Consider the following 12,411-nt stretch of genomic DNA (forward strand, 5'->3'; position numbering starts at 1 on the left):
ATATTTGTATTTTATAAAACAATTTTCCTTTCTAAGTAATTTCTCTTTCTTACTTAATTCTTTCTTACTAGAATTTCAGTATACTTAATCAGATTACTATAGCTAACCATATAACAAGATAATGAGATAAATAACCTGAAGAACCACAAAGTTCTTCCTCATGGAAACCTTTCTCATTCATTCTCAAGAAGCCAGTAGCCAACTTATACGTCACCCATATTTAGCTTCAGGCCAGTGAATACCTAGTTGATGTGGCTCTGGGACCATACGAAATATTCCATTAGTATATTTGGTATAGAGTGAGGTTAATTTCAATAATGAATACCATATCAAGGTTGAAAAAAGAAATCTTAAATAATAATGAATAAATAATCAATAAGAGGTGCCAAAATGTCAAGCACAATGAAAATTTTTTTTCAAAATAAACTGGAAAAAAATTGAAAGATAAAAACATCACGGAAGACACAAATTTTTAAATAAGATGTAGACATTTATTTATTCTCTGTTTTCTGTCAATCATAAGTAGAAATTACTGGAAAAGCAATTATATTTTCCTCTTACTAAGCCTTTCTAATTTCTTGGAAGTGATTACCAGTCATCTGAAATAGCAAATAATAATCAGCTACACAGCCTCAAGAGCTGTGTGATTGATATCTATAGACCATTTCAACAAAGGCAAGAACAGAGCACAATTAACTCTGTTTCAGCCAAGGTTTGTAGTTAGAAGCATTCTATAATAGATTTCCTTGTTGTTTTTGCAAGACATGGTATGAGCCACATGAACCTAGGCTGCTTTAAGTATCCTTAATTCAAGAATAATTCCTATACTGTAGCCAGTTTATATAAAGATTTATATAAACATGTTTATAACCTTCACTCAACAATTAGAAAGAACAGCTCCTTCCCTCTGAAGGAGACTGAAATAAAAACTGATATACTACCATATTATAGAAACATAGCTCCCAGCAAGTGAACTCTTGTGTCATCAAATCAATAAATTATAAATGGTTCTGCATATCTTGATTTAAATGAAGAAACAAAGATGATGGCTTTGAAAACATAAAATAGAGCTGTAAAAACAGTCTGATAAGATATAAATGTTTATTTAGAAACACAGATATTATGTTTGCACAACAAAATAAATTTAAAGTAAGAGCAAGCAGTGTTTATTCTGATGAATAGGCAGATAAAAGCAACTTCAGAATGAAACAAAAATGCTCAAGGTAAAAAATATATAATCAGCCCTTTCCAAGAATCACTTAAGGATACTGGTAAATGTGACATTACAAGAACCCTTAGAAAAAGGGTTAAGATTTATTAATGCAAACAATGTGCTTCTAACTAGGATCAGTTTAGATGCTAAATAGTCATTTGGGAATTGAGTGTGTTTCAAAGAAAAAAAGCTGCAATTTACAGTAGTTTAGAAATAAATTTTGAAATAATTGAAAACTCCACTAAGCCACATAGAATGCTGGTACTGGATTTCCTAAAGTGGAATTTAAAAAATTAAATATCTTTGACTCATAAATGTAAACAAACACTATGGTTCTGATAAAAAAGATAAAAAAACTCTCTAAAATGTAAAAAAACAGAATATAATTCAAAAATTAAGTAAATCTATTATATAGCACCTGCTTATAATTCAAGAAGTACAAACAATATTGTCAAGTTGTGATAATCATTTGTGCGTTTTCTTCAATAAGTGTGGCTGTCCCAGGCTACATGATCACTATTTCAGAAAATTTCATCAATTTTCCTGGTCATTTGTTGATTCATGCGAAGATATATAAAAAAACTTTAATATTAAAAGAACTAAAGGAAAATTAGCAAGGGAAAGATGGTACTACTAAGTTAAATACATAGTCTGTCCATTTACTCAGAAAGCTATGTGGATGAGAAAAGAGAAGTTGAGTCATGGCATTACCCCTTGTTAATTATGTCATACAAGCAAGTCTCAAAACCTTCAACTTCAGTTTTCTCTTCTGTAAAGTGGCTATCTTATTAATATGTACTTCATAAAGTTGTTTTGTAGGAGTCAAGTATTGTGATGCCCAAAGTTCTCTTTTTAACCCTTAGATACCTCTGACACAGGTAGGAAGACTGTGCGCTTAATTGTTAGAATATATCTTTGAGCTACAAAATGCAGTCTTATTTAAGAGAAAAAAGGCATAAAGAAATATACAAAGGCAAATTATTATCACTCTCCTAATCAAAATTACTCTAAAATGAAACATAATTCATAAGTTAAACTTCTATCTCTCTAGGCAGATGTCATGATCTTATATGTACAAAATTATAAAGATTCCACAGACAAAAAAAAATACTGTTAGAGGTAATAAAAAATACTCAACAAAATTACAGAATACAAAATCAACTCACAAAATCAGTTGCATAAACTAACAACAAACAACATGAAAAGGAAATTAAGAAAACAACCCCATTTATAAGAACACCAAAAAGAATAAAATATTTAGGAATACGCTTAACCAATAAGTCAAAAGATATGTAAGGTGAAAACTACAAAACATTGCTGAAAGAAATTTAAAGAGACAAAGAAATGTGTTCATGGATTGGAAGACTTAATATTGTTAAAATGTTATCCTTACTACCCAAAGCAATCTACAGATTAAGTGCACTCCCTATCGAATTCCCAGTGGCATTTTTTGCAGAAATGGGGAGAAGTGTCTTAAAATTCACATAGAACCACAAACCCTAAATAGCCAAAACAACCTTGAGAAAAAAGAACAAAGCTGGAAGCCTCACACTTCTTGACTTCAAAACATATTACAAATCTACAGTAATTAAGAATATGGTACTGGCATAAGAGAGACTTATAGACCAATGGGACAGAATAAAGAGCCAAAAATAAACCCACACCTAAACAGTAAAATGGGATCTTCAGCAAGGGTGCCAAGACTATACAACATGGAAAGGATAGCCTCTTGCATAAATGGTGTTGGGGAAATTAGATATACACATACAAAAGAATGAAATTGGACTCTTTTCTTTCGTTATACACAAAAATCAACTCAAAGTGGATTAAAGAGTTAAAAGGAAGACCCAAAATTGTAAAATTCCTAGAAGAAAAAACATATGTGAAAAGTTCCATAACTGTGATCTTGGCAATGATTGCTCAGATATTGGCACTAAAAGTACAGGCTTTAAAAGCAAAAATAGACAAGGGGGACTACATCAAACTAAAAAGCTTCTGTGCAGTGAAGGAAACAATCAATAGAGTGAAAAGCAATCTTCGGAATGGAAGAAAACATATGCAAATCATGCATCTCATAAGGGGTTACTATCCAAAATATATAAGGAACTCTTACAACTCAATAGCGAAAAAACAAACAAAGAACAACAGACCCCAAATAACCAAATTTTAAAATGGGCAAAGGACTTGAATAGACAGTTCAAAGAAGACATACAAATGACCAATAGATACATGAAAAAAATGCTCAACATCACTAATCGTCAGGGGAATGCAAATCCAAACCACAATGAGATATCACCTCACACCTGTTAAGATGGCCATTATCAAAAAACAGGAAATAACAAGTGCTGGTGAGGATGTGGAGAAACTGGAACCACTTTAACTGTTGGTAGGAAATTAAAATGGTGCAGTCACTGTGGAAAACAGTATGAGTTTCCTCAGCTATTATAAATAGAACTACCAAATTATCCAGCAATTCTACTTCTGGATATTGATGCAAAAGAACTGAAAACAGAATCTTGAAGAAATACATACACTCACATATTCACTGAAGCATTATTCAGAGTAGCCGAGAGATAGAAACAAACTAAATGTCCATCACTGGATGAATGAATAAAGAAAATGTGGTATATACATACAATGGAATATTATTCAGCCTTAAAACAGAAAGAAATCTGTCATGTGCTAACAACATGGATAAACCCTGAGGACACTATTCTAAGTGCAATAAGCCAGTCACACACAGAAGGACAAATACTGCAGGTTTCTAAAGTAGTTAGACTCAAAGAGGTGGAAAGTAAAATGGTGGTTGCCAGAGTTTGGGAGGACAGGAACAGGGAGATGCTGTTCAATAGGTATAGAGTTTCAGTTTCAGTCATGCAAGCTGGAAAAGTTCTAGAGATCTGCTGTAAAGCAATGTGTGTATAGTTAACAGGACTGTATTGTGCAATTAGAAATTTGTTAATAGGACAGGTCTAATGTTATGTGTGTTTCACCAAAGTTAAAAAATAGCTAATAATAAAAAGTTCTTTATTCTATGATCCATCTCACTTTTGCATCACATGATTCTAGTGTAACTTACCTCTTCCAAGACAGAAAATTGTGTTTGAATTGTATAAATGCTACTTTGATTGTGTGTGGCTGAGAAATTATTACAAATTCTTGTGTTATTAACAATATGGTTAAATATACTGCTGATTGTATTTACATCTACAGATATTTTCCCAAGCAAATGTCTGCAACATCCACCATATATCAAAGATTGAGAATCCTTTTTCCATTTTTTTTATAAGAACACATTTATAATGTTACTAACTCTAAATAAAACAGACTATAATGTATTATATAAATCTCTTCCCCAAAAATCTTGATAAACTCTAGAGTAGGGGAAGAAATAAAACTATATCTAATCAACTTAGCACTACCTAATTAACTTTTTCATAAATCCATGGCTCCCTTAAACTTTTTTTTTTTTTTTTTTTTTTGCGGTACGCGGGCCTCTCACTGTTGTGGCCTCTCCCGTTGCAGAGCACAGGCTCCGGACGCGCAGGCTCAGCGGCCATGGCTCACGGGTGCAGCCGCTCCGCGGCATGTGAGATCTTCCTGGACCAGGGCACGAACCCGTGTCCCCTGCATCGGCAGGCGGACTCTCAACCACTGCGCCAGCAGGGAAGCCCTCTCTTAAACTTTTATATGTAATAAATAAAATTTAGATTTAAAATTATTTTAAGATAAGGAATGTTAAAAGAAATCCCAAGTCATCTGAGCCATAATGGTGAGATTAATTACTGAAATATTTTAAAATCTATTTCAATAGTAACTCCCTAGCCAAGTTTGAATCATCTTTGAAGATGAAGCACAAATACCAACTCCAAGAAGCCTTCCTCATTCCAGGGTGCAGCTCAGTTTAGGCACCCCTCTCAGAACTGCTTTAGCATCCTTTACTGATGAGATTTACTTCCTCAACAAGTAATATTGTCTGTATAATCCCACAGATAATTGGCTATTTGTGTGTATAATCTGTGCTTCCTTCTCTGTGGCTATAATATCTGGTGCAGTACTTTTCCCATATTAAAGCAACTATTTCATTCATACAACAACTACTTATTGAGCACCTAACTTATATCTGATTCAGAATACCCTGAGGAAAAAGCCTAACTCCAATCCTAAAGATTATACTCTAATTATACTCTAATGTGGGAAATGACAAGTAAATTGATGATTATAGGAGTAAGACATAAGGCCAGAATCAAATAAAGTATTTAGCAACATGGGATTCCTGGGAGACCACTGGGTTTTTAAGTAGGAGGTTACAAAGGAGCCAAATTCTGAATATGAGTTAGGATTTAGCCAGGAGGCAGTTAAGAGTTTTCTGGCTGGAGGAAGAAGCAAGAGGCAAGCTTACTGCAGTGTCAGGGGCTGAATGAAGTAGAGGTGAGAAACTAGGTTGTAAGGGAAATACCTAGAGAAGAGCCTGGGGGAAGAGACAGGGGAAAATCTTGAAGGAGACATTGAGAAGGAAATCAGCCTTTATCCTAAAATAAGCAGAATAAAATTTACATATTGAAAAGTCACTTGAACAGCAGTGTGGCCAGAGAACTAAAGAGATGTAAGGATGGAGGGAAGAACTTACTTAGGAAGCATTGAAGCAATCCAGACAAAAGATGAGGATCCCTAGGATAGGGGATTCACTTCAAGAACGTGAGATCGATACCAAGAAGGCAGCAGGACTGACTAGTTGTGGGAAGTGAGGCAAAAGGAGGAAGTAAGTAAGGATGCCCTCCAGGTTGTGGTTTGGGAAGATCTATGTGTGGTACCATCAACTGAACTAAGGAATGTTTTATGGGAGAAGAATAAATGGGTCCATGAACAAGTGGGAAAATAGCTAAATTCTTTTTGCTTGTTGGCAATATATTTTAGCCAAGAATTGTACATAAGCACACATATCAAGAGTATTCTGGCTGGAATCTCAGAGCATTATATAAGGAATTAAAGAGATTAATATTTTAGGTAACTAAAAAGAACCTCATATTAATTAAAAAATAAATTTAATGTACGAGTGTTTAGAAAGTTTCTAGTATTCGAATTCCATGAACACTGAAACTGGTCTTCCATCCCTACAACCACACAGATGTGCATCCATAGACGTGGATATACTGTATGTTTAACAACACTTTTAAATTTGTAAACATAGATTTGTATGTGGGTTCATGTGTGAATACACATACACTTTTATATAATAATGAACATTCTAATCCTCAGAAGCTCCTTTATTTTTAGATATTAATTTACTTTATTTTTTCCTAGTTTTATTATCTTACTTGACATTTAATTAAAGAAGATTTACTGAGAGAATATTATGTTTGACAGTTGACATAAGTATGAAGTAGTTATAAGCCAAAAGTTCATGGGACCACAGAAAAACTATATCAAGAGAAAATGCAAATAAAGACAAGAGACTGTATTAGAAGAAGAGTTCAGCTTCAGGAGTTTAGAAATTAAAAAAGAAAGTAATCCTAAAATTAGATCCAAGTAGAGAAGAATACATTTAGAAAATGAGAGTCACAAGAAAAAGAAGGCCCCCCCCAAAAGAGAGAGAACAAGAGAACAAATGAATCATTTATGAAGAGAAGAAGATGCACCACCACTCACACACCCCAGAGAGGATCTCTTTCACAAGAAGATTGCTGATTACCGGGATAAAGGGAAGACAAGACCATTCTCTGCCCCATGAAGACATTTCTATATGTTAATGAGCAAATATTACACTTGTTAATGAATCAGCTAGCCCTCTCTTGTACTCTACAAAGAAAGTTTCCTGGACTGGGACCAATAATCACAGTAAACTTAGTTAATATAACTTCCCAATAATTAAATATATATATAAATAAAATTTAAACAAAGCCTATGCAAAACTTCAATGATTAATATACCCATCTTATCTCTGAATGTCTGCACAAATTATCAGAATAGCAGCCAGTTAAAACTTTATTAGTGGGATTCCCTGGTGGCGCAGTGGTTGAGAGTCCGCCTGCCGATGCAGAGGATGTGGGTTCGTGCCCCGGTCTGGGAAGATCCCACATGCCGCAGAGCGGCTGGGCCCGTGAGCCATGGCCACTGAGCCTGTGTGTCCCGAGCCTGTGCTCCGCAATAGGAGAGGCCACAAGAGTGGCCTGTGTACCAAAAAAAAAAAAAAAAAAATTATTAGTTATTTTACCACTTGTGATCTTAGTATCTGGAACAAAAAGCGAATTCCATAGGTATTAGTTTCCATAAACAAAAAAATTTGGGTAAAGCTGTGTTAAGCATGTATCTTTTATTGTGTGTGTGTGTGTCGTACATGGGCCTCTCACTGCTGTGGCCTCTCCCGTTGCGGAGCACAGACTCTGGACTTGCAGGCCCAGTGGCCATGGCTCACGTGACCAGCTGCTCCGCGGCATGGGGGATTCTCCCGGAACGGGACACGAACCCTTGTCCCCTGCATCGGCAGGCAGACTCTTAACCACTGTGCCACCAGGGAAGGCCAAGCATGTATCTTTGATATAAGCTATTTCAAGAATTTTGAGTATATAGGAGGTGCATAGAGTAATAAGTATTTCCAGTTTGGAAGCAGAATCTTTTCTTTCTTGGACCAGTAAGGCATTAGTGTTTTCTTGGTACATTGTTATTAAGACCTTCCTTTAAGTGGTTGACAGTCCGCCTGCCGATGCAGGGGACACGGGTTCGTGTCCCGGTCCGGGAAGATCCCACGTGCCACAGAGTCTGGGCCCGTGAGCCATGGCCGCTGAGCCTGCGCGTCCAGAGCCTGTGCTCCGCAACGGGAGAGGCCACAACAGTGAGAGGCCCGCGTACCGAAAAAAAAAAAAAAATTGTGGCTTATTCATCTGTAAGAGCACTATCAGACACAATTATGCTTCTGAGTTTGGGTGGTGCAATACCTGGACATCTGTACAGCTTTCTTGCCTGTGCAATATCTCCTTTGCTTAAACGGGTTCGCTGACCAATTGCTGGACGTATGCCATTATCATCACGTGAGGGGAGAATGGTATCCAGAAACATCCCCCTGAAAAAAGTCAGAAGCAAGTCACACATAAGTCACCACATTAAAACACATATATTCCTTACAAATATGTTTTTTTTTCAAACTCAAACCAATCAAAGGAGAAATATATCAGTGTTAAAATTTAAAGAGTGTGTCAGACCTTCAAAACACTTTCATCAAAGTAGAAGAAAATTGTGTGTTAAATGTGTATGGCTAATATAAAGTCAGTGATGGCATTCACTTTTTCCTTAAAAATGTATATAATTTGTTTTTTAAAATCTAAAATTCTATATAGTCCCTATCAAGTACACTATGGTTCTTGTTTTGGTAGCTCAAGATCTAAAAACACTTAAATTACCAAGTTGTCAAACAATTCTTCCTCATAGAGATCTATTTTCTTAAGAACAGCTTAAAATAAATATTTTTTAGATTACTAAACTTGTAAAAGTCAAACAAAACAAGTATGTTAATATTTTTAAATTAAACTACTAATTTAACCTAAGTATTTTTTGAAGTCAAATTATCACAGTATATGTTACAAGAACAAGGAAAAACAAAGAGTGTCAAATTTTAGTAAGTTTAAAGCAAAATAATTTTGTCACACACACATAAATACAAACACACACATATACTATACACTATATGTGTAAAAACTTCATGGTAAAATTTATAAGCAAAAAAAAAAAAAAAAACAACTAAGCAATGCACTAATAATGCTAAGCTACAGATACTGAGCTTTTTCACACCCAAGGTTGTGATACAAACTTGCTGTGCATGACTAAAAATTGTGAATATAGTAAACTAAAGATACAGTCTAATTTTGCAAGGAATATTAACATTTGTAGCTCTAAAGAAAGTAACTGAGCTTAAAAGTTAAATGGATTGAGAGACTATTCTAAATGGTGAGGAAATATTGTATAAAAAGAGACACTTTTTATAAAAGTATTTTAAATTAAGAAATATAATTATTAAAAAAACAAACAAACTTTGAAACCGGGATGAATCACAGCTTCTTTCCAAAAATTTTAAATGAAAAATTGTATTTAAACTGCAGGTTACAAGAACAATATTTTAGCTCTACTTTTTCTTCCTTTAAGAAATATTTACTGGGAATTCCCTGGTGGTCTAGTGGTTAGGACTCCACGCTTCTACTGCAGGGGGTAGGGGTTTGATCCTTGGTCAGGGAACTAAGATCCTGCATGCCGTGTGGCGTGGCCAAAAAAAAAAAAAAAATTTACTGAGCATTGTTATAGACCTATAGACCTGGATTTATAGCAGTAAATAAAAGAAACAAAAATTCCTCCCCTTAAGATTCTCACATTCTAATGGAGGGAGAAAGACTTTAACAAAGATTGTTAACTGAGATAGTGACAGATACTTTGGAGAAAAATAAGGAAGAGAAGATGGATATTGATTATCCACTGATGGGATAGCTTTTAAAAAGAGTGATCAAAGAAAAGCTCACTTGGAAGTCGACATTTTAGCCAAACATCAAGGAAGTGAAGGCAAGGTAAATGTGGTTAACTGGGAGTAGAGAGTCACAGACAGAAAGAACTTTAAGAAATACAGCAACCCTGAGATGGGAGGATGCTTTGTTTGAGTGTCAAAGTTTAACTTTTAACCTGAGGAAAACTCTTAATATGTGGATGATGGTAAACAGAGGTGTGACATGATCTATAAGTAACTTATGACTTATCTCCCTAGCTTCTAGGTAGGAGTGGTGATCTTTAGATAAAACCCAGATAACTCAAATAGATACTGGAAATCTTTTAAAACAAAATCTAAGTCTCTACAAAACTCAATATGTATACTACCTGAGATGAAGGTAGGGAGGGGGAACTAATCATCAAAAGTGAGAGCTTGCACACACTTAATAAAATACAACTCCAGCTAGGCCAGTGCAACTGAAGGGGATGTTGAGCTATAGGGTAGCACCGAGAAAAGTTATTCTTCAACTTTGCTGCACAAATCAACAGATACATTAAGTAGGTAAGTCCAAATTAGTGAAGTGTTACAACTTCTGCAGTACTTCAGTACTAATGGAGTATTCATTATTTTCTATTCCTATTTGGAAAAAAACCCCCATAGTTTTTGAAAAATTTTGTTTTTTCCAGTTTTCAAAAAAAATGATTCAATTTTAAAAGGTCAAGGACATCTTGTAGAAGATATATTCAAACTCAGGGGATAGAATGATGAATTTTGGCTCATTTAATCTACGGAGGTAATCTGCCTTCCATTTGTATGGGTGTCAGTCACCCATTCTTTTGATCTTTCTTCGTGGTCAGAAAGTTAACAATTCTCTCCTTCCACAACCAGGCCATTAAGCAATGTAGGCTCTTCCTGAACATTCTTTCAGACAGAACATAGATGGGGTCACTTACTAATCTTCATTTGTTTTACCTACATTAGGAGAGTGAATTAACTGTGCTTTTCATAAAACTTCATAAAATTTTACAATTTTCTTATTAGAAATGGGCAGTTCCAGTTTGCAAGCATGTACATTACAAATTATCTATGCATATAAAGCCCCCTATATGCAGCCCTGTTCTTCCCACAGTAAGTACCTATATCTGCTCATGGGAAATACTGATGAAAACAACTAAAACTTTTATAGACTATCTGGGTTCAGAATAGAAGAAACTATAAAACTTCAAATACATTAACAACATGAAGGGCAAAAGCCACATGTTCATCTAATTGATGCAGAAAAAGCATTTGACAAAATTCAACACACTTTCATGATAAAAGCACTCAACAAACTAGTAATAGAAGGGAACTATCTCAACATAAAAGGTCATATATGAAAAACCTACAGATAACATCACGCTCAATGAAAAACTGAAAACTTTTCATCTAAGATCGGGAAGATGGCAAGGATGTTTGCTCTCACCATTTTTATTCACATAGTATTGAAAGTCCTAGTCAGAGAAATTAGGCAAGACAAAGAGTCAAAAGGTATACATGTTGAAAAGAAAGAAGTAAAGTGATCTCTGTTTGCAGATAACACAATCTTATATGTATAAAATCCTAGTGAGTCCACCCAAAAACTATCAGAACTGATAAATGAATTCAGCAAAGTTGCAGGATACAAAATCAACACTCAAAAATCAGTTGCATTTCTATACAATAACAGTGAACAACCTGAAAAGGAAATTAAGAAAACAATTCCATTTAAAATAGCATCAAAAAGAATAAAATACTTGGGAATAAATTTAACCAAGGAAGCAAAAGACTTACACACCGAAAATTACAAAACATCACTGAAAGAAATTAAAGAAGACACAAACAAATGGAAAAACATTCTATATTTATGGATCAGATGACTTTATTTGTTAAGATGTTCACATTACTCAAAACAATCAACATAATCCCTATCAAAACCAAAATGGCATTTATTGTGGAAATAGAAAAAAATAACAGTTCTAAAATTCATATGTACTCTCTTAGGACCTTGAATAGCCAAACATATTTTGAAAAAAAAGAACAAAGGTGAAGGACTCATGCTTTCAGATTTCAAAACATATTACAAACCTTAAGTAACTGAAACAGTGTGATATTGGCATAAAGACAGACCTATAGAACAATGGAATTGAACAGGAATAAAATACACCCTAGTGTATATAATGACCTTTAACAATGGTGTTAAAGGTATTGACTCAATGGGGAAAATATAATCTTTACAACAAATGATGTTGGGAAAACTGGATATCCATGTGCAAAAGAACAAAGTTAGACCCTTATCAAAGCCATATATAAAAATAACTCAAAGGAGATTAAAGACCTGAACATAAGATCCCAAATTATAAAACTCTTAAGAGAAAACATAGGGGAAAAGCTTCATGACATTGAATATGGCAATGATTTCTTGGATATGACACCAAAAGCATAGGCAACAAAAGCAAAAACAGGTAAGTGGGATTAGGCTTTTAATTAAAAATCTTGTGCACAGCAAAGGAAACAATCAAGTGAAAAGGAAAGAAAATATTTGTAAGATATATATATCTGATAAGAGACCAGAATATACAAAGAAATTCTACAGTTCAACAATAGAAAAATGGAGTAATCTAATTTAAAAATATGCAGAAGATTTGAATGGAGATTTTTTCATTTTTTTCTAATATTTATTGGAGTATAGTTGCTTTACAATGTTGTGTTAGTT

At 34.4% G+C, this 12,411-nt stretch overlaps 1 protein-coding gene across 1 annotated transcript in view; it reads right to left on the minus strand.

Moving 5' to 3' along the window:
- TLL1 (tolloid like 1) overlaps positions 1-12,411 on the minus strand; it is a gene marked incomplete at both ends in the record, with an annotated part of 248,343 nt that overhangs the window by 103,670 nt on the left and 132,262 nt on the right. Inside the window, one exon of the mRNA XM_082653600.1 lies at positions 8,149-8,273. Coding sequence (XP_082509726.1) covers positions 8,149-8,273 — 125 coding nt within the window. The remainder of the gene's footprint in view (positions 1-8,148; positions 8,274-12,411) is intronic.

Source organism: Grampus griseus (assembly GCF_964374135.1).
Source record: "Grampus griseus genome assembly, chromosome: 4".
In the NCBI taxonomy this organism is placed as follows: domain Eukaryota; kingdom Metazoa; phylum Chordata; class Mammalia; order Artiodactyla; family Delphinidae; genus Grampus; species Grampus griseus.